We start from the raw sequence: 23532 nt of genomic DNA, 5'->3' as shown, positions 1-23532 counted from the left end.
TCCTTTAATCAATAAATCTGCCCAATTCAGTTGCTACCAGGGAAAGAGAAGTCACTGTTTATTTTTTAAATTTTTGTTTACTTCTCTTTTGGCTGCACAGGGTGGCTTGTAGAATCTTAGTTCCCCAACCAGGGGTCACACACAGGCCTCAAGAGTGAAAGCACAGAATCCTGACCACTGGACTGCCGGGGAATTCCAGAGAAGTCACTTTTTAAAAGCTCTCTCTTGGTTGCACATCTCCTTCCAGCATGTTGTGTAGTCCAGGCTGCCCTCCCACTTGCCATAACGAAGCTTCCAGAGGCTTGGTTTGCACGCCTTACCTCGTTTGTCACCTTCTACTCACTCCTCAACACACTTCAGTCTGGACTGTGTCTCTTGTGTGTATATCCCTGAAGCTCCTCTTGGTAAGGCTTCCCAGGGATCACCGTGTTACTAAGCCCTGCCTGCCCTCACCTCCTGTGATCTCTCTGCAGTATTCAATAGAGTTCAGTGGGCTCCTCTCCTTGAAACATTTTCTTTTTTGCTTTCTGTAGCCCCATCCATTGGTTTATTTTCTGTGATCTCTTTCTCTTCTGTCTAAACCTCTAGAACTCCAAGTTCCCCAGGGCTTAGTTTTAAACCCTCTTCTCTATATGCTTCCCCTGGGCAATTTCTTTCACTTTCATGACTTTAAATACTACCCACAAGCCACTGAGTCCAATGTATGTTGTTTGAGCCCGTGTTTCCATTCTGAGTTCAGTGGATGTTTTATTAGATGTTTTACTGGCACCTCAAGTTTAATGCATGTAACTCTTACTTTCTAACCCACTCCCCCACGATTATTTCCTCCTTTATTTTGCTTCACTGTAAAGGGCATTTCTACCCACTTCGTCATTCAGAAACCTTAGGCTGGCTGTCTTTGTATACCTCCTACTCTGTCGCTCTGTCTGGCGACGTCCATCACCAGGTCTTGTCAATTCTCTCATCTAGAATCCTGCCACTTGTTTCCTCCACCATCACCTGCTTAGTCCCAGCTACTTACTGCTGTAGCTATCAACAAGTTTCTGTGTCTTCCCTCCCCCAGTCTAATTCTCCACATAGCAGCTAGAGTGATCTTCTAAAAACCAAATCAGATTATGTCACTCCTTTAATGCCCTTCAAGTTTTTTGGCAGTTGCTGTAATTGTAAAAGCCAGAACCTGCATAATCTGATCCTGCCTGCCTCTCCAGCCTTATTTTTGCCAATATCCTGACCTATCACTGTACTCCAGCCACCCTGGCCTTTGCATATGCTGGTTTTTCTGCCTAAAGTACTCCTACCCAGCCTTCTGTTTTCACCTTAAACATCACTTTCTCAGAGGCACTATTAGTGTGGGTCATGTTATACCTCGGAGATACGACAGATTTGTTTGTGAATATCACTATGCAATAAAGTTACATGAATGTTTTGGTTTCCCCGTGCCTGTAAAAGCTGTGTTTACATTTTACTGTAGTCTGCTAAGTGTGCGGTAGCATTATGTCTAGAAAAACAGTGTACATACCTTAATTTTAAAATGCTTTGTTAATTAAAAAAAAAATACCATTATCTGAGACTTCAGCAAACTGTAACCTTTTTCAATAGTAATATCAAAGATCACTGATCACCATAACAAATATAACAGTGATGAAAAATTTTTTAATATTTTGAGAACTACCAAAATGTGATCCAGAAGACATGAAGTGAGCAGAGGCTGTTGGGAAATGGCACCACTAGATGTGTTCAATGCAGGGTTGTCACAGACCTTCAATTTTAAAAAAAAAAGCAGTATCAGCAAAGCACAGTGAAGCAGAGCGCAATAAAATGAGGCTTTCCTGTATTGGCTATAACTGAACATTGTGCTTTTATATTTGTGTGGTTTATTTGTTTGGTATCTGATTCCTATACTCAGTGGTAAGCTCCAAGAGGATGGAGATGTGTTCTGCTTATCTCTTGTGTCCCAGCACCAGCAGAATAATAGCAGATATTATTATGCGCTGCATAAATATTTGTTTCTTCTTTGTTTTAATTTGCTCTTTTATTTTTTTATGTGAATGGCACCATTTCATTTCTTTAAAAAAAAAAAAACACTATTTTTTAGAGCAATTTAAGGCTCACAGCAAAATTGAGCAGAAAGTACAGTGCCTTTTCATACACTCCTGCGCCCACACATGCCCAGCGTTCACCAGAGTGCTGCGTTCGCTACAGTTGATGAACGAACAGTGACACGTCATTATCACCCAGAGTCCATCGTTTTACTCTAGGATTCACTCTTGTTACACATTCTGTGGGTTTTGACACACACGTGACATGAATCCACCATTATAGCAACATACAGAATAGTTTTGCTGCCCCCCAAATCCTCTGCTCCACCCATTCATACCAACCTTTTCAGATTGACTTCTTTCACTTAGTATTAATAGTGTGCATTTAAGTTTCCTCCATGTCTTTTCATGGCTTGTTAGCGCCTTTCTTTTTAGCACCAAATAACATTCCATTTTCTGGATGGCCGCAGTTGATCCATTCATCTGCTGAAGGACATCTTGGTTGCTTCTAAGTTTTGTCATGTATGAATAAGCTACCATAAACATCTGTGTATAGGTTTCTGGTAGATAGAAGTTTTGAACCCATTTATAGTAACAACAAGGGGCACGATTGTTGGATTGTGTTGGAAGAATGTGTTTACTTTCGTAAGACACTGCCAAACTGTCTTCCAAGGGTGGCTGTGCCCTTTTGCGCTCCTACCAGTGATGAATGAGAATTCCTGCTGCTTCACAGCCTCATCAGCATGTGTTAGTATCAGCGTCGGGGATTGTTTTTTAATTGACGTTTTCATTGAGATGATTGTATATTCACACACAGTTCTAAGAAATAATTTAGAGAGATCCTATACACTTTGTCCAGTTTCCCCAATGGTAAGATTTCATAAAACTGTAGTATATGATGACAACCTGAATCTTGACATTGATGGGATCCACTGATCTTATTTAGATTGCCTAAATTTTACTTGTATTCTGTGTGTCTGTCCTGCTTTTTAACCCTGTTTCATTATGTGTTTAAACATTTTCTGAAATTCTTGTTACTTAACAAAAATGCATTTGAAGCTGCTGATTTCTCTCAGGGTCGTGCTTTTGCTGTATCCTACAGGTTTTGATGTGCGGTCAAGTTTTGATGTGCTTCCATTGGTTAGTACAAAATCTCGGTTGTGATTGCTTCTTTAACCTGTGGGTTTTTTGAAAGGTATTTTTTAGTTTATGAATATGTGAGTTTTATCTTTTAAAAAAATATAATTTTATAACTTATAATTAAGCTCTAACCATTGGTGTCAGAGAACTGGTGTACTGTCAATTCATTATGATGTCCTCTGTGTTGACCTTATATGTTATCAGTTTTTATAAGTTATTCATGTGTGCTTGGAAAGAATGTGTACTGTCTATTTGATAGACATGGGGTTGTATATCTGTTGGATCAAGCTTTTTAATTGTGTTATTCATGTCTTTCTTATCCTTACTAAGTTGTGTTTGTGTGATCACTTTCAGAAACAGGTGAATTAAAATAATCCAGTGTGAGACTGGCTTTCTTTTGGTTAGTATCTTGAGACCACATGTAAAAGACTTAAAAATCTCTTGTCTTTTTTATTAGGTTAATTTAATCCATGTAGTTAGTGAAAGTGAAAGTCGCTTATGTCCCACTTTTTGGGACCCAGGCCAGAATATTGGAGTGGGTAGCTTTTCCCTTCTCTAGGGGACCTTCCCAACCCAGGGATCAAACCCAGGTCTCCTGCATTGCAGGCGGATTCTTTACCAACTGAGCTATCAGGGAAGCCATGTAGTTAGTTATTAGGACTGGTGATGCATATTTACCGATTTCTGCCTTCTAACTTTGAATTTCCAGTTTAACTATACGTTTACTTTGCTTCTTGTTTTTTCCGTCTTTTGTTCATTTGATTGGATTGTCTTTAATCAAATCTTTTTCTCTTTCATTGGCTTAGAAATTATGCATTTTTTTTTTTTAATGTCACCATTACTTCTTGCATGACATTCTTTCCCTTTGGCTGTCTTCTTCCCTTATGGCTCAGCTGGTAAAGAATCCGCCTGCAGTGCAGGAGACATGGGTTCAATCCCTGGGTTGAGAAGATCCCCTGGAGAAGGGAAAGGCTACCCACTCCAGTATTCTGTCCTGGAGAATTCCATGGGCTGTATAGTCAGTCCATGGGGTGGCAAAGAGTCGGAAACGACTGAGCAACTTTGACTTTCGTCCTTTCCTTGTTTAGTAACTCTATATACAGTAAACTCAGTCTTGGTACTGAAAAAAATTCTTCTAGATATATATCTTTCTTTATCTTGCCCCTGTTCTTGTACCATTGTTCATAAATGTAGATTCTAGAGTGACCGTTATTTGCCTTAACACTTTGAGGATATGGTCCCATTTATCTCCTAATAACTATTTTTGCTATTGAGAAGTCTATTGTCAGTTTAAATGTCACCTTTGTGAATCTTTTTTCCCTCTTTTTTAGCTTAAAAAATTTTTCTGACTCTGCTGTTTTGCACTTGTATTATACTAGTGTTCTGGGTTTGAACATATTTTTATTTACCCCACCTGGGCCTTAATCTGCTCCTTCAACTTGGTGTTTCCTTCCCACCTTGGCTCCTATTATTTCCTTGACCACTATTCTATTAGAAGTATTTGAACCTTCTCTTTAGCCTTCCTAGTAGCTTGTCTTTATAACCGAGTCTCTTTATGTCTTTTTCCTGCATTCTGGAATATTTTCACATTCTGTTTTCCAGGGTCTGATTCTCTCTTCAGCTCTGTCTATACTACTTAACCAAAAAAGTAGTTATCTTAATATTGTGTTTTAGTTTCTATTCTCTTTTTTGGTTTAAAAAAACTGCCTCTTCTTACCATATGGTTTCTATTTCTTCCTTTAGCTCTTTGAACTTCTTTAACTTTTAAAAAAACTTTTTATTATGGGCTTGTTAAAACCTTTTTATTATGAGAATGTCATACATACAAAAGAAGGAAATGGTAATGAACCACGTGTGTCCTTTGCCCAGCTTTCACCATTACCAGCATTCTGTCATCTTTCAGCATGCTTGTTTTAAAGATGCTTTTAGATGATTATTATTATTATCTCTCATTCTTGGAGTGCAAGTTCCCCTTCTGTCACGCTCCCCTCTGATGGTTTATTTCCTCTTGCAGTGGTTTGTTTTTGTTTTTCAACGTAAGCCTATTTTGAGTTGGGATTAGTTTCCATGGGATTCCCATGTGTTTTGGATTATGGAAGCATTCTGAAGGGGAGTTTTGTTTTCTCCTCTGCTGGGGCCCTACAAATTTAGCTGGTTGCCATTGGTTTGGGGTGTGTGCATTTGGAGTCTGCATCTGTACCTCTACGTCTGTACGGTCCGTGGGATCACAGAGAGTCAGACCTGACTGAGTAGCTTACACTCACTCTGTACCTGGTGAGAGCCTGAGTTTCCATTTTCTTATGAGCCCTCTTTTTCCATGCGGCCCCTCGCAGATGGCAAGGTTCCTTGCTTCTTCTGCAGGTTGGTGGGCAGTTTTTTAGGCTCCAGTTCATGGCGGGGGTGGGGCAATGGTATAGAAGTATAGTCCTTCCTAGCCTCTAGCTTCATGAATTTATCTCAGCTCTGGTTCCTGGCATGCAGGGGGCCTGTAGCCTGGACTCTTCTTTCTTAGGGGTGATTAAATCCCCAGTCCTCAGCCCTCTGCTTTTAAGAACTATATCTGGGTGCTTTCTCCCTTGAGTCCTTCAGCTTTGGCGCCTGCTCACTAGTCTCTGATTCCTCCCTTTTTGTTCATGACACAGTAGACTCCGCTTTCCTTCTTGGTTTCAAGCTTAGCTGTGTGTGTAAGGGGTGTGGAGTATTAAATTTTATCTAACATTTCTAGTGGGGTTTTCTTTGGAGACAAGAAGGTGGTAGAGTTGCTCTACATCAGACTCGTCTCACTCACGATTTTGTTTGCTGCTTTGGTTTTTCGTTGGTTTTTGATCACGTCAGCGTTTGTGCCTCTCCTGTGCTGGGAGTTTGCCTTATTTCAGTGAGTTGTGTGAAGTAGGCCCTGGTGGTCGCCCCGTTTATGTGTTTGTTTTATTTTACAGGTGAGGAGAGAAGGGGGCAGAGTTGGGAGGCTGGGCTGTGAACACAGGTGGTCCAACTTCTGCCTCCATGCCTCTCCTCTCAATATTCTAGAGAGAGCAGGGCAAACATAATCTTTTCTAAGTTGTTTCATTAGCTAAAAATAACTATTTTTTCTGATTTTCCAAGTAATTCAGACACATTTTAGAAAATATGAAAATTTGTAAGGAAGGGACTTCCCTGGTAGTCCAGTGGCTAAAACTCCACACTCCCAACGCAGGGGGTTCTGGTTCAGTCCCAGGCTGGGAAACCAGATCCCACATGCCGCAGCTAAGACCCAGCACAGCCCAATAAATAAATATTTTTTAAAAACTTTGTATGGCAGAGGCCATCACAATATTGTAATTAATCCTCCAATTAAATAAGTAAATTTTTAAAAGTTTGTAAAGAAGAAAATATAATCAACCACATAACTTCAGTATAAATGTAAACTTTTTTTGTATTTTCTTTGTGTGCTTTTTTTAAAATGCCTATTATAGGCACTTTTTTGTTGTTTTATTTTTGTGTTCAGCTTTTACTACCTAATAGCCCATGAGCAATATTTATAATTAAAATTTATTTTAAAGTGTTGTTTTAAAATAGTTTTATTTTTATAAAAGATATCACAAGTTATATTGACTCAAATAATATTTAAGATACAGAAACACATAAAGTAAAAGTCAGCCTAACCTTCTACAGGTCATTGTTTGGTCTATACCTTTTCAGAGTATTTTCTCGTCACAAATACATTTACTTGTTTTTAGTAGATATAGAAGTTTTACAACTTAGTTTTTTACTCAGTATTATGACTATCTTTTCACACATGTTTATAAAGATCCATTTATTAGTGTTTTTGTAATCATATCTCAGAATTATTGAAGTAATGTTGAATAGATGCTCAGGAAAAATTGAAACAATATAGAAAAATACAGTAAAAATGCAGAGTAAAAATGTATAGTTTTTAAAAATAGAGTGTCTGGTTGCCTACCTTGCCCTCTCCCGACCGATCCTCCAATCCCACAGGAGGCCGCAGTTAGGAATGAATCAGCCTCTATGACTGTTCCCGTGTATTTACCTATTTAGTGTGTGACCACAGAATGTGTGAGAACATATGTGTTTAGTATAAATGCAGACTGCGTTTGTAGGTGCTGTTTGACCCTTTGCCCTTCTGTCTGTATTGCTGTGGTAGGCTAGATTAAATATTCTAGAAGTTACAGTCTGCTTAATCTGCAGGTGTATGTATATGACTGTCTTTTCATATGTTTATTTGCCTTTTGTATTTGTTCTGTGACTTACCCTGCCTTTGCTCATTTTTCTTTTTTTTAACTGTGAAAAGCACAGGATTTACTCTAACACATTTTTAAGTATATAGTTCATATTATTAGCTCTACGCACAGTGTTGTACAGCAGATTTTCAGAACTTTTCTGTTTTGGATGGCAAAGGTACACCCATTAAGCTTCCCATTTCTTACCCTCCCACCCCCGCCCCAGGCCCTGGTAACCACCATTCTACTTTTTTCCTTTCTTTTCCTGAAATCTGTTTATTTGTTTGGCTGCGCCATGTCATAGTTGCAGCACGAGGGATCTTTAGTTGCAGCGTGTGAACTTTAGTTGTGGTATCTAGTTCCCTGACCAGGAATCAAACCTGGGCTCCCTGCATTGGGAGCACAGTCCTAACCACTGGCCCACCAAGGCGTTCCCCACCATTCTACTTTCTTCTTCACTGAGTTTACTTTAGATACTTCATACAAATGGAATCACACAGTACTTGTCCTTCTGTGAGTGGTTTATTTCACTTTATTTAGGCTTATTTACATTTTGGTTGAAATGATTTTTTTGTGTATGGTGTAAAATAAGAATCTATTTTTTGAATGTGGATATCCAGTTTTCCCAACACCATTTGTTGAAGGGACTGTCCTTTCCCCATTGTGTATTCTTGGCATCCTGTCAAAAATCAGTTGATCATATGTGCATGGGTTTATTTCTGGGCTCTATATTCTCTTCTCTTGGTCTATATGTTTGTCTTTATGCTAGTATCATACTATTTTATTATTGTAGCTTTGTAATATGTTCTGTAATCAGGATGTCTAAGGCCTCAGCTTTGTTCGTCTTTCTCAGAATTGTTTTAGCTACTGGGGTCCTTTGTGGTTCCAAAGAATTTTAGAATTGTTTTTTCTTTTTCTGTTAATATATGCCTTTGGGATTTGGGTCAGGGTTGCATTAAATCTGTAGATCACTTTTGGGTAGCATGGAGATTCTACAATATTAAGTTCTTCCAGTTCATGAACACAGGATGTATTTCCATTTATCTGTATCTCCTTTGTTTTCATTCAGTAATGTTTTGTAGTTTTCAGTATACAAATCTTTAATCTCTTTAGTAAGATTCATTTTAGGTATTTTGTTCTGTTTGATGATTTGCAAAGAAATGAGATTGCTTTTCTTAATTTCTTTCTCAGGTTGTTTGTTGTTAATGTACAGAAACAGAACTGATTTTTGTATGTTGATTGGGTATCCTATAGAATTCATTTATTAGATCTAACAGTTTATGAATGTGCTGTATGTGTGGCATCTTTAAAGGTTTCTATTGATTGATATAAGTGCGTGTCATCTGCCAGCAGAGGTAAGGTTATTTTTTTCCCTTCCAGTTTGGATGCCTGTTTACTTCTTTTTCTTGCCTAATTGTTCTAGTTAGGGCTTCCAGGACTATGATGAATAGAAGTGGTAAGAGTATGCATCATTGCCTTGTTCCTGATCTTAGAGGAAGAGCTTTTAGTTTTTCATCATTGAGTAGGATGTTAGCTAGAGACTTTTCATGTATGGCCTTTAAAATGTTGAAACCATTCATTCTTTTCCTAGTTTGTTGAGTATTTTTATCATGGAACAGTGTTAAATTTTGTCAGTTTCTTTTTCTGCATCTCTTGAGATAATCTTGTGACGTTAATCCTTTGTTCAGTTACTGTGGTATGGCACATTGATTGATTTTTGAATGTTGAATCATCCTTGCATTCCAGGGATCAATCCTACTTGGTCATGCTGTATGATCCTTTTAATGTGCTCTCAAATGTGGTTTGCTATTAAGGATTTTACATTTATATTCATCGGATAGTTTTCTTGTAGTGGCTTTTTCTGGCTTTGGTATCAGGGTAGTACTGGCCTCATAAAATGAGTTTAGAAGTATTCCCTCCTCTTCAGTTTTTGGACAGAGTTTGGGAAGGATTGATGTTTTAATTCTCTAAATGTTTGGTAGAATTTACTTGTGAGGCTGTCCCTTCCAGGGCTTTTCTTTGTTGTGAGGTTTTTGATTACGATTCAGTCTCCTTACTAATTATAGGTCTCTTCAGATTTTCTGTTTCTTCATGATTTAGTCTTGGTGGGTGTAAGTTTCTGGGAACGTATCCATTTCTTCCAGATTATCCAGTTTGCTTGCATATAATCATTCAGGGTAGGCTCTTATAATCCTTTTTATTTCTGTGGCATTGTTGTGATGTCTGCTGTTTCATTTCTGAATATGTCTTCTCTTTTTTTCTTAATTTAACTGAAAAGGTTTGTCAATTTTGTTTATCTCTAAAAAAACCTGTTAGTTTCGTTGATGTTTTTCTGTTCTCTGTTTTGTTTATTTCTGCCCTAATCTTTATTATTTCCTTCCTTCTGCTAACTTTGGGCTTAGTTTGTTCCTTTTCTGGCTCCTTGAAGTATAGTTAGGTTATTTGACATCTCTTACTTTTTAATGTAGATGTTTGTTACAACTGTAAGCTTCTCTCCTAGTGCTGCTTTTGCTGCATTCCACGAGTTTTGGTGTGCTGTATTATGTTGCCTTTACTTGTTTTTTTTCTATTCTGTTATCTTTTCTTACTGATCTGTAGTAGCTCTTGTGCACATAGATCCTGGTCTTTGTGTTTCAAGTGTTTTTCTCAGTTGTTGGCTTTTCAGCTTAATTATAGTTCTTTCACCTGGTACTTTAAATTTTTGATGTTGCTAAACCTAATTGACTTTTCCCTTTATGATTTCTGTTATACTTAAAAAGGCCCTCCCATCTCCCAAGATTATAAAATATATATATGTTGTTATTTTATGGTTGTATTTTTATATGTGTATCTTAACTCCATCTAGAATTAGTGGGAAGGATGTGAAGTAGGGATTGAACTCTTTTAAAAAGCTGTGTTAAATGGCTGCACAGTGTTCTGTCACATGGAGAGGGCTTTCACGTGTTCCCTGTTCCCTTACTGTCACACTGTTAGGCTTCTGCCATTTTTTCTTATTATAAATAAAGATGTACTGTATTTCTAGTTGCTGCTTTTGGGTAGATTCATAGAACAGAACTACACGGTCAGGAGGAGACTAAGCAGGCAAGGCAGTTACCAGCAGGTACTTGAAGGTGCACGGCCGCGTTAGTTTCTCAGCCGCACTCTTGGATCACTCGGCAGCCTTCTTCAAGTCACTTCCTCGTGTCTTCCTTGTGCCTCGGTTTTCTCATGTGAAAAATAAGGGTTGTAATAGTACCTTCCTCAGAGCATGGTGCTGAGGTTTAAATATTTAATGCACATAAAACACTGGAATAGGGCTGGGTTAGCAGTTATTATTACTTGTTATTGCTGCTGCTGTTTTTATTGACATAGGCATTTTAAGGCAAGTGACTTTCAGAAAAGGTGCTGGTGTTTTAATATTTTCCCCTGGGAATCTAGGAGATCCCATTGGCCCAATCCCTTCTTATCACTGAGTGTTACCATTTTTAAAGCTTTTCTAATTGAATGTATGAACAAACTTCTTTTTGGCTGGCCTGGGAAGGGGAGGAGGGTGGGACTACAGTCTCTTCTGTTATCTTCCTGAACTTTAAATTGTTTTCTCTAAGAAATGGCTTATATTGCCTTTTAGTTCCCTTTTATGGAGTTGTCCTTTAAAACTGGAAGTTCACCTGCTTTTCAGTGTGTGATTCCCCGCCCCCCCAAATTCATCACTTAGCCCATAGCGACTCTCCGAACGTCATTCCTTTGGCTTCTTTTTCAGGTACTGATGTTCATTTGAGCCCCTTCTGTCTGCCAGGCCCTGTGCCAGGGGCACAGGCGCCTCAGAGGAGTAAGTTCCCGTCTCTGTATGAGAGAGACTCAGCCTGGGAGAGGTGGCAGGCAGCACAGGGGTGGCTGGCATCAGAGTCGCAATGTGTGTGCCACAGTGCCATCCACCTGTGGAGCAGGGGTGGGAGTGGGGTGGGCAAAGCCCTAGGAGAAGCTCTCAGATTGTCAGTGGGATTGATTTGTAAACATAATGCAACTCTTCTGCCTGAGGAGACTTGCTCTGTAGAATCCCAAACTTGAAGGAAAAGTTTTTTTTTTTTTTTTTTACTTTATGAAATAATTCATCATAGCAGTTTAAAAAAAAAATTGTTCTTTCTATACATTTAAAATATGTAGTTTGAAAAAAAATTGTGAAACCTTTCTGAAGCACTGACTTCGGGCAGGTTTCTTGACCTCTTCAGGTCTCAGGGCAGGTGTTCTCCCGCTCCTGAGCTCTGCCGTGTGAAGGGATGTCAGCAACCATTATGGACAGTCAGGTGGTTGGTAGCTAACGGCGTGAATAAGCTGTGCTGCTGACTCAAATACTGCAGAGAAAAGGAGCTGGAACTTTCCTGTGGGGTGCTTAGACTTAGCCTTGTCGGGGCCACTTCACTCTTTGGCATAGATGTGTTTTCATCCCCAACAGTGTGTTGGAGTTTTCTTCCTCCTTTTTGTAGGAACACCCCATTTCTGGGCAGTCTTCTTGATTATGGCATGAAAGTGTGATTATATGCCTAGATGGAAAGGCAGGACTGCCACCCTCTCTCCCTTCCTCCACCCTTCCCCCTTTCTGCTGCTTAATCAGAAAAGGGTCCCTTGGCTCTTTTTCCAAGCCACCGAGTTTGAATTGACCTTTGTTGCCAGTAAGAACGTGGGGAAGCACTTTCTGGTTCCTGCTAAAGTTACCTGACAGCGGAAGGTGTGCATCTGATAATGATAACTCCAGTGCTTCCAAGGCCTGAGCCGTTGAGCTAAGAGCAGTGATCCTGATCTTATCAGTAGGGTTCTGGAGTCCAACAGTGTCGCTTCTAACAGTATCTGTTTTACTTCCTGGGGCTCCCCTCTCCTTTCAGGATTCTCCTGTAATCCAGCCCATTACCCCTTTGTGCATGTCTCATTACCTCTTGGGATCAGTTAAAACTGGTGGGAGACCAGAGGTGTTTTTTCTTTTCTTCTTGAGATCTGGGAACTGGACATTTAACATTACAGCATTATCCACTTGTCCAGTAGTAGACAGTCACAAGTGTTAGGGGTAATACCTACAGAGACACAGGCATAGCAAAGAAAAGGTAGTTCATGTGTTGCTTATTTTTAAAAAAGAACAGTACTAACAACAGCAGTATTCAGCTGGAATACTTTTGTTACACTTTATATTTCAAAGTTACCAGCTGATATCCTTGAGCTTGGGATCAGCCCTTTGAAGTCTACCCATGGAGCTGACTATGAGGTTCAAGGCCCAGGAATTTGCCCAGATCTGAAAGGTGGGTGGGATTCATTATCTATCAGATTATAGAGTAGACAGAAAGGAAACACATTACTGTTGTGTTGCTTTCAGAGAACACTCAAGAATCTCTGTAAAGCTGTAGTGTGTGTGATGGCGTTCTAAGGACAGGACAGCTTCTTAGAGGTTTCAGAATATGGGGAGCTCAAGTGAAGAGCTAGTAACTTAGCCTCTGTGCTTTAAACCTGAAGGAAAGGGTTAACTCTTGCCTTGGGGAAGAGTGAGGAATGGGGACTAAAATTGCTTTGGACATCTGAGCTGTGCTTTAATAAGATATTCCAGGTGGTCAAGGAGTAATCCTAAAATAGCCTAGATACTTAATTGCTTTTAAAGTCAGGCGCTTCTGTCTCTGGGGAGGCACAGCTCTAAGGAATGCAGTGCTGGCTCCTAAGGTCTTAGAGGCGTGGTCTGGTTGGTTTTTTTTTTTTCTTCTTCTTCTTCCAAATCCCCAGTGAAAAAGCCCAAGGTACCTTTCTTGGGTCAGGAGACGCTGGTTAAATGTCTCTTCTCACTGGAAGTTTGGCAATAAGCCTTTGGCTCCTGCTGCTGCCAGCTGCTATAGCCTGGCTTCATCCAGGGCTGTGGGATTGTTCTTGTCACCTGTAACACACCCCCAGAGACAGTGGGCTGTTTTCATTAGTGCTCCAAGGCGTCCTGCTTGATCCCCTGCCCAGCATCGCTCCTTTTTCATTGGAACTGACTTTTCTCACGTTAAGATTCAGATTCATCCTTCTTGTCCTGTTTCATCCCCTCCGTCCAGATCTAGTTGATTCTCTGACTTGGCTGCTCTTAGGACAGTCATTTCTCCCCGGTTCTACTGCTCTCCCCACCCTCAACCCAGATTCTCAGTGTGGCCAGCCCCAGTGCTGGATTTTCCTCTCAAATCTTCACTGCTGTTTACAAAAGTAATGTATTGACCTTGTGAATCATTACCGAGAAACATTAAAAATACATTTTATTAAGTGAAGAGTCATATTGCTATCTTACCTGAAACACTAAATATTGTGATTGTATCAGTTCATTAGTCTATAATTTTAGTGCAGTCTGAATTTTCTTTGTTGTGGGTATGGGTGGGGAGGAGAAGCAAGTGTTGGGTCATGACAGATAATTCAGATGTTAATCTAGAGAAAATAAACAGTTTTTAAAATCATCTCTCTCTCTCACCATTAGATTCTAACATCCAATAAGTCAGAGGTTCTTATCTATCTTGTTCTCTTCCCCTTAGAAACTTTCACAGTATCTCGTATATCCTGGTGATCCAATGTTTGTATGTGAATGAATAAAATGAAAAAATTGGAAAAAAGTGAAAATCTCCCATAATTCCAGTCTAATTAGGTGCCTACAGACATTTGTATGTGTATATCATGCATTTTCCAACAAAAATGGATCATTAAAATCAGCTAAAGCACTGATTTAATCATCTGTTTTTCTGTTCAGAAAACATCCACGGCCTCCCCGCTCTTCACGTTTCAGAGCTTAAATTTCCTCCTGGTATTCAAGGCATCTCACAGCCTCTTTCCACCTTAACTATTCAGACTTGCATCCTCCCTGCCAAAACATGCCTGTTTATCCCCCACTCCACGCTCACTGAGACTGTAAACCTCTCGGCCGTTCTTCCGGGCCAGCTTCACCCCCACCTCTGAGCACCTCCTTCCTCCCAGCTCCCTGGCACTTTGTGTTTTGGCCCTTTGGCTTGCTCTGCCTATTAAATGCTGTGTGTGTTCAGCTTGTTCTTCCAGCTTTGTGGTAGAACTCCAGTGTGGGAACCACTTTGGGGGAAGTAGTGATTCTCCTCAGCAGCCTGCACACTTCTCTTAAATGAGGCAGGTGCTCAGGAAAGCAGCGCTGAGTGAATGTCCTGGGCTCTTTGCTTCTCCTAGGGGCCCCATCTCACGTTGGATTCCACACCATGACACAGCAGACAGACAGTCCTCTGGGGACAGGAAGCAGCCCACCTCCTGAGAAGGCCCACTCCATTCCTGGGCCGTTCTGATGGTTGGAAAAGTCTTTCTTGTAATCAGCCTGAAATCTTCTCTCGGTTAACTTCTGGTTAACTTCTGCTCGGTGACTCTGGTTCTGTCCTCTGGGGCTTTAGAGGGAAAAGGAAAAAAAAAAAGACAAGCCCGCTTCCTCTTCCACAAGGCAGCCTTTTCGATTTTCAAGGATGATGAATACATTGCCCCTTCCAGGGTTGAAGTGTTGAGGAGGCAGTATTTAAATTTTGAGTGGCAGTTAGGTTAGACTCTGATCGGTTATTTTTTTCGGCCTTCTATGAGCAGGTTGGGAGCGCTAGGTGCCATATTCTTTCAGCCCCCTCAGAGCACTCACCGGCTTGTCTCTCTCCCCTTCTCTCTCTCCTGAGGGGAAGGTGGGCAGCTCCTCTTAGCCAGGACGTTCTGTTTGGAAGGTAGTGGTAAAAGGTGAGCTGTTGTTACTCTGGTGCCCTCGGTAGTCCCAGATAAGTCCCCTGGGCAAGGCCTGTGGGAGGGCTGGTTTTCTGTTTGGCTGCACCTGCCAGGTGAAACCAGTGAGAAGAATCAAGGAGTAAAAGAATCTCGCGTTGACAGAGCCGCCCAAGGCCAAGCAAGACCTGGCATTTGTAGGCGTTCTGCGTACAGAGAACATTATTCTTCATTTCTTCCCTCCATCCCTTCCTGAGGTCCCACCCAGAACACTTTCGACTGTTGTTTGCACCCACGAGGCAGTGTGGTGGTGTACCAGAGAGACAGGCAGACCTGGGCTTCGATGCTGATGCTGCCACTGAGAAGCTCTGAGACTGCGGGCAAGGTGACTTACTTGCTCTGTGAGCCGTTGTTTTCCCATCTGCAAATAACCCCCTCTCCATTGTGGAATTAGGGAGAAATTGCTTGGTTAGCTCTGGGTCCAGCCCTGGTTACACAGAAGATGTGCAGACACTAGCTTCCTGCTCTGCTTTCTTCTTTCTACAGCTTTCTTTCACAACCAATTTTGAGAGATTTATAGGCAAAACACTCTGCGGCCTCCCTGGGGGAAATGAACTGAATGTGGGTATGGTAGGGAAAGCTAGCCTTAGGTGGGTATTTGGGAACAAACTGTCAGTTTCCTGTGAGTTCCTGGTGAGATCAAAGCCGGTAAAGTGAGCCCTCAAGTAGGGGAGGCTGAGAAGGTCGTAAATGGCAGCGAGCGGCCACTCTGGCTACTGTTGCTTCCGCACGTCTCTGGGCTGTTGAATCCTGGCTGCCTGCTGCCCACAGGGAACAAAGCCTCTTCCCTGGCTGCTCGACTGCATGTGGCGACCTTCAACTGAAATGGTTTACTTGGGGACCCCTCTTGATCTTTACTGAGCTGACTCTTCGGGGGTATATTTTCTCCACATGCGCTTCTACCATTCCCTGTGTTCCTCTTCCACTAGCTGCTGTCAGCCACATGCTACATTCAAGAAATTCAGTCATTTCCGAGCTGAAAACTTCCCAGCAGCCACACGCACACCTCCTGTACCTAAACTTGAAGTGCACAAACGAGCTGTGTTTGCAGCCGTTGAACAGAGTTAAGAACCAAGAAAATAACTTCTGAAGCCTGTAATCCTCCTAATGAAAGGAGGGAGGGAAGACAGAGGCTGTGGGGTTGGAGGTTCCATGGAGGAGCCCCTTCCTGTGTCTCAGCAGATGAGTTGGGGCTTTTTACGTGCTGGGGGCCAGGGATACCCTGACAGGATGCTTACAAACTGGGCACAGGCAGGGGCACCATAACCAGAACACGAGGCGACACCGCCCAGAGAATGACACTGTGGGCAGAGGCTTCCCAGAGCAAACAGCCAGACCGTGAAGGACAGGCAGGGTGTAGGAATTACCCTCACCTCAGCCAGAAAATCCTGTGAATCAAGATGGAAGTTTAACTGTCTCAAGACAGAGCAATGCAGAGAGAGTGGACGTGTCCCTATCAGCCCCAACTGAATATTTTCAATTATATAATGGTCCAGTTTTGCCTTGGACAAAAGAAAACACCTCCACGCCCAGGCAGCTCTTTTCGTGTGTTTCCTTTAAACACTAATGGACATTCTATCTGAGGAATGGGTCAAACAGGGGGATTGCTCGTAAGAATGTAGTATCCTGTTTCCGCCCGGTTCTGACAAGCCTCCTTGTCCTCTCTGGTCACCATCCTAGTGCATTTCAGGGTAAAATCACAGCTCAAAGCTGAGTGGTTCTTGGTGGGCCACGACTAGTCCACACTCTGACCGTCCCAGTGCTTGGACTGTCCTGTGACTCGGGCAGAGCTGGGGAAAACCGGCAGTCAGGACACCTCTGTCCTGCAAGGCCTTCTCCTCTGTTCCCAGAGCCGAGCCCTCACACTCAGGTGTTTGTTTTCACACGTAGTCACACCACCGGTGGCACCAGCGCTGGCATGCTTGTTTTCACACTCCCTTCCTGCTGCGGAAAGCCCTGTCTGAGATTCTGGGCTGTGGATTCCTTCCTCCCTACCCGGCTGAGTGTTAAATAGCTTCTGACTGAGCATTCAGAGCGCCTCGAGGTTACTGTGATTAGCAAAAAAAGAAACTGTTTTTCCCTCTCTCTCGGTGACTGATAGAGAAAGAATCCTCCTGTGAGCAAAATCAGCTTCAGATCTCTAGCTAGAGAGTTGGGAATTGAGCTGCCATGGTAAACAGCTGACATAACAGAAGCAGCAATGATCCCCCATTAAATGTCTTTCAGCTGATAGGGGCTCCCGGGATAATTGACTTTCCAGCAGGAATTACTGGCTCAAACGAAATCACTGGGCATTAGGGCGACCTGCTGCAGCCTTTGAAAGGGGACCGTAGCTCTGTCTGGTTTTGCTGACCTGACAGGCATAATTCATCTTGATTATTCATTGTGCTAGTTGCCACCAGATGACACCAGGTTTCTGTTGACTGTAATTACAGCGTGGGTTTTAGCTTTTTTTTTTTTTGAAACAGTGTTCCACTTGGTTGTTGGCCTCTCTGAGCTGAAGGTGCTGTAGGAAGGTTTCTACAGCGTCTGCCTGGGGAGATGATGTGAGCACAGCCAGATAGCATTTCCTGAACACTTCCTTACACACGTCTTTCAGTAGATAAGCAGGGAAACAATTTGATGGAGCCTGTTTCATGTCAGCTGACAGGGCGTCACTTCTTCTTGGTTATCCTTAACCTGGTGTGTGGTAAATCGCTGCTCTCACAAAGTGGGCCTACAGCTCAGCCCACTCCCCAGCCCGAGACGTCCCTCCCCAGCCACTGGCACACGTGTGCTTGTGTGTGTGGGCACTTTTGGCCCTGGCGGCGGGGGGAGAGAGTGATGGTCTCAGTGTGTCCAGTGCCATCCCTGGGTCCTTCATTGACAGGTGGGATGAGGTGAACAGGCAGCTTCTGCTCTGACATTTCATCCTCTCCACTAGCAGAGGGCCTTTCGGACTCTCCTGTGTGGTATACGTGTCTGTATATTTTTTTGAAGAGGTGCCTTAATTGGTTCAAATAATCAGTTAATGCCTTTTAACAATGATTATAGTTGATCAGATATTCACTGGAGCCTTAAAATTGTCAGGCAGTGTGTTGTGTGCTGCAGGTACAAAGATGAAGACACTTTGCTTTCAAGGAGCTTACAGTATGTGGGGATGACAAATAATTCCAAAATAACGTCAGATTCTAAGCTCAAGATGAACAGAGAGTGCTTCCAGAGAACTTGTGCATCTGGGTGTGAAGGGAAGGCCCCCGCTAGAAGATGATGCCTGATTTGAGAAAGAAGAGTTACTCAACTGAATAAAAGCAGGAAGCAGATTTCAAGAACATAAACAAAAGCATATACGCCATTTCCTCCCAGTCAGTTGAATGGTGTTGGTTTGACCTAATCAATTAAATTAGGATTAGGTTTTCATTACTTCTCTAATGAAAATGAACTTCACCCTAATGGAACAGTCTCTCTGTATCTTGGGAGTAATCTCAGGCCCCCGGGGCCCTCATATCACTAGGCAGTTCTAATCACTAGAGTTAGGGCTTCTGGTGGTGAGGCTTGGCTGAGAGACCACAAGATCTTCGAGATCTTCATCTTTTCCCTTTGACCCTTTATCTTCTGCTGAAGTGTTGTGCGCGAGGCCAGGCTAGGTATCTTCCCAACATACAGTATAATTTACAGGCACACCATAAAACATACAAACACATGCCACACTGAACCCGCAGAAGAACAGTTCACCTCAGAACGATGGCTTCTGGAACATCAACTAGGGGTGAGCCAGTTCTCAAAGCTAGGCCTTTGTGTCCGCTCTTCCAGGGTTATCCAGTGTAAGTAACACCTGCTCCCCTCCGGCAAATGAAGACGATTCTTGCACCTGACTCCCTCTGGTTTTGGAACCATAATTGAAAGCACAAAACCGAGATGTCCCTTTTAGCGGGGCAGAGGCGGTTACTCAAGCGGTCGGTCTTTCAGTGTGAGCCAGGAGAGCACAGTTGCTCAGGGTCCCCCTCTGCACCCTAAAAGACTGTCTTGCCCCCTCAGTCCCTGCCTACTGCCTTCTGACCTCTTGCTTCGTTCCCCTTTAGAATGGTGGTTTGGCCTGGAGTGATGATGCAGATGGAGGCCGGGGAAGAGAGATCTCTCGTGATTTTGCCAAGGTCTGTAATGTTTCCTTCGTGATAACAGAAGGGGCTGTTCTGCAGTGGGTTATTGTATCTGCTCCCCAAGGAATGAGGATAGAAGTGGCCTGTGAGTCACATCTGTAGTCATTCAGATGGTTGTGTATCGCTGTTGTAAGACTTCCTACATAAGATGGAATTTATTTTCACTATGGCGTGTTTTTGTTTTTTTCTTTTTTCTGGTGGGTTCGGGATTGCAGCTGTATGAACTGGACAGTGACCCGGAGAGGAAAGAGTTCCTGGATGACCTCTTCGTCTTTATGCAGAAGAGGGGTGAGTGTGCACCCTACTCATCATTTCAGTTCACTGAATATTTATTGAGTGCCCACTGTGTGCAGGTCACTCTTAGCCATCCTCCCTGTGGAGGGCCAGCATCTTAGCCCAGGAGGACAAGAGCCATTTATTGCCAGTTGGTCCCATACTTAGCTGGATAATTGACAGGTTGAAGAGGGCAGAGAGGGCCTGGGTAGAAAATGAATGGAATGATCATCCAAATTCGGTCCTGCTTTATTCTTGTCACTGTTCTGATTAACTGGTCTCTGGAGTCATTTCAAATTCAAATACACTTTTTTTCTTAGCCTTATAGTAAGTAGTCCTGGATATCACTTAAAACTTGTATATGGGGCTTCCTGGTGGTGCATCTGGCTTAATAGAGACTTAGAATGGCCAATGAAGAAATGGAGGCCCTCCAGGATGTGTTGGGAGGATTCTGAAATGATCCACAAGAAGGAAAAGCTAACTCTTTTTTCCTTATCCATGGGCTCTTTGATTTTTGCATCCACTGGTTTGGTTGGGGTGCTCCTGCAGTTTAAGTGTAGGGCACATGGACATCCGCTTTACGGTGCCTTACTGCGTCTGGTCTTTCTCTCCTTCTCATTCTCCTGCACCCACCCGCCCCCAACCATCTCCACTTGGGACCATGGCATGTCTCAGTCTTGAGCCCACAGTGACTCAACTTCCTGGCTTTGTATTCTGTCACAGCAATGGGTTCACCAGCTGGCAGCCCTCAGGAAGCATGGTCAGAACCCCAGCGTCTCTAGGAGATAATTCTCGGCAGCCTGGGTAGCGGCATCTTCTTCATCCTCAGGACAAAGCCTTAGGGGAGCTGCTCCTGCCAGCATGTTCCCTGGGACCCTGCCTGATCGTGTAGCCCTTGGTTTCTGTGTCAGCTCCTTTATTGAGACCTGGGAATGAAGTCCTCCTCTTTATCATAGGTGGGGCTGTAATGACGGCCTCCAGCAATGAAAGATCCTGAGTTAACTCCTCTTTTTCCCTCTCTCCCTCTCCCTCTCCCTCTCCCCACCAACCTCATCCCTGTTTCTCTCCCCCTCCTTCCAAAGCCTCATTGCCTTCTTAGTAGTGTGCCTATTACTGCTGGTTTGCTTACAAAGGCAATCGAAAGTTTTGAGTCTGGGTTTCCCCTCATCACCAAGCCTATCAAAGCAGTCTAAGCAGCTCTAATTAGTTTACTCCTCCAACTGTTATCTGGAGCTGCATGTGTCAGTAAAAAACAAGAATATAATCCCGAAAGATAATGTGACTGGCAGCAGTGAAACTCCCTGGTTGCCCTGAGAGAGAGAAATCCACTTAATACTTTGGTCTCCCCTTCCAATTACCTTTTAATTATTTACAAGCTCCACAAGCCCAGCTGGTGCAAACCCAGGAGCTGATCTCGTCTCAGAGGGGCTGCTATAGCAATATAGATTTTAATCAGCAGTGTGGCTCCACTGCTTTAGATTCTGCTTTATTGTTTTTCTCCCTTCCCAGAAGGATTTTTAAAGGAAAATGGAAGTTATATCAGCCTAGCCAAGAGTGAAGATCCGTAATTGTGTGTTTACTGCTCTGTGTCCCCAGTAGATGAGGCTCTCCTTGAGGACAGCCGCTTTGTCATTTCTCCACGTCCCCAGTGCCAGCACAGGGCCCGACCTGGGGGCAGCGACGAGGAGGAGCCCCGCTCAGGACACATTTCCTGTTGGAACAGTTCTGTTGGTTTTCCTAACTCAGCTGCCCTGGTTGGGGGGGGTGGGGCGTGGGGAGCCTCTCCTCCCCCACCCCACCCCCAATTAGCTGCCTGTGATTGGAGGTCAGCAGTACGGAGGGATGTATGCTGAGTGTCCTGCTATTGCATAGCACTGGGGCTGCCAGACTGCGTCTAGTCTATTCCAGAGTGAACCCAAAGCAGAAGTGACTCTCTTTGATCCTGTCTACAGTTATTCAGGCCCTGAGTAAATCTTTTTTCTTTCTTCAGCACTTAGGTTCAGTATTTCACTATTTGCTGGTGTCAACAATAGAAGGGAAACAGTCGAGTCCGTTTTGGTGCTTGTTAATTACTCTAGTATAAGGTTCCTCAGCCTCAGCATATTGATTTTGGGGACTGGATAGTCCTTTGTGGGGGACTCCTCCCCAGTCTTGATAACCAAAAATGTCTGCAGATATTATAAATGTCCCCGGGGGGACAAAAGTGTCCCCCTGTTTAGAACCACTGCCATAGAAGGGTAGGAAAGAAGTTGAAGATCAAAAATTTGCTCTGCAGAGAAACTCTTCAGGGAAGTCATCTTAGCTCCACTCAGCAATATCTGAGGGTGGCAGGGCCTGTGTCTGGCAATGGGAGGAACTTCCCGCCTGTAGCTGAGGGCCAGACAAGTGGGTGCTGGTCCCCATCCAAGGCTGGAGTGTAGGGACCCGAGAGTTGCTGTAGCTCCAGCATGGGAAGAGTGGAGGCAGAAATGCAGTAGTGTATATGTGGTCTAGACAGGGCTGGAAGAACCCTTGTCTGGCCTAGATGAATCAGGTGGCATCAGATTGTGAAGAGCTGTATTTGGCCAAGAAGGTAGCACTCCAGTCTGTGACATAGCCGAGTTATTGAAGGGAGCACCCGGGAGTGTCGCCAGAGCTCCCTGCTTTCAGGAAGCTCTCTGTGGCAAGCAGTGTGTAGTTGGGCTGAAGAAGGAAGACTGAGGAGGTTAGGTTGTTCCCTTTAAAATCACAGTGATCTCCCCGCTGGAAGACTCATGTCTGATGGCCTAAATTTAGAATGAGTGGTTCAAGGGGACTGGGAGCAGTTTGCGCTTCTAACCACATGAAGCTTGCTGTCTTTCCTCTTTGCAGAATGGTGAGACCAAGGGCCCCTAGACATTTGTGACTTATTTGTCATTCCCACATTGGAATCTGGGGCACTCAGGAGCCCACTCTTAGCTGGCTGGGTGCAAGGAAGAGACTCATAGACCTTGGCGGTGGGTCAGCAGCTCATCCTCCAGAGCTAAGATCAAGGATAAGCAGTTGATTTCAGAGGAGCCCCGGAAAGCAGCCAGAGTCTGAAAGGCCCAGTGATGCCCACCTGGGCCGTGAGTGGGCTGGGCAGCTTTGACACAGAAGCTACACAGAAGCTACAAGTGGACCGGGCTCCAGGGGAGGTGGCACCCAGCCCGTAGCCCCGAATGACTGCAGCTGCAGGTGATAAAACGGCTGTGCAGTGGGAGAGGGGCCTGGCCATAACTGCTGCTTTGTGCTGGGGCTCTCCGGCTTGTTAACATGTTTGGGTGAATTGACTGCAGCAGATGGGCCTTTCAGCTCCAGGCACCTTGGTTTCTAGGCCAGACCGGGTGACTTGCACCCTCGTGACCCCTCCCTCCCACCCCCAGCAGTGAAACCTGCCCCAAAAGGCACTTGAGAAGAGGCCGAGGCAGTGCCCAGTGGGTGCCTGTGTCCTGCCGGCCTCGAAACGGCTGCTGCAGCCTGTGGGAGGCCTGCGGATGAGGCAGGTGAAGCTGGGGCCAGCATCCATCCTGAGCAAATCCTTCCTCTTCCGGGGGCCACAGTTTCCTTATCTCTAAAAAGAGAAGGTTTCGGTTACAGTCAATCTGGAAGTTTCTTCCAAGTTCTCTGTTCTGTATTATGTGTCGGTGGTTGTGTCTGTTGAGCTGTGAGCAAGCAGTGAGCCACCCTCAATAACCAAAATAGAAGAAAAGCCCCTTGTGCAGTTTTCTGTTAAAATAGTTGTGTTAAAAGCTACACCAGGGAGCCCCACCCCCCGCCAAACCAAATGCTTCATTCCCTTCCTTGCAGAATCATGTGTTTCTTCCTTTGCTGAGTGAAGCCACACTGAACTAAACAAGTTTCTTTTGCTTGTGCTTCCCACACAGATGTTTCTGTAGAAAGATGGGTTAGATTTCAGAACTCTGATGCCCCCTTTTCCTCACCTTTTGCTGTGTGTACATGCAGGTGTGTGTGTGT

General features: G+C 43.6%; 1 protein-coding gene across 2 annotated transcripts in view; it reads left to right on the top strand.

Moving 5' to 3' along the window:
- Positions 1–23532, top strand: part of ARID3B (AT-rich interaction domain 3B) — a 48123-nt gene that overhangs the window by 8325 nt on the left and 16266 nt on the right. For both annotated transcript variants that reach the window (XM_061394839.1, XM_061394838.1), the window contains exons 3-4: positions 19207–19278; positions 19500–19572. In XM_061394839.1, coding sequence (XP_061250823.1) covers positions 19207–19278; positions 19500–19572 — 145 coding nt within the window. The remainder of the gene's footprint in view (positions 1–19206; positions 19279–19499; positions 19573–23532) is intronic.

This window comes from Bos javanicus, chromosome 21 (assembly GCF_032452875.1).
Source record: "Bos javanicus breed banteng chromosome 21, ARS-OSU_banteng_1.0, whole genome shotgun sequence".
Taxonomy (NCBI): Eukaryota; Metazoa; Chordata; class Mammalia; order Artiodactyla; family Bovidae; genus Bos; species Bos javanicus.
This window is presented reverse-complemented; position numbering and strand designations above follow the sequence as displayed.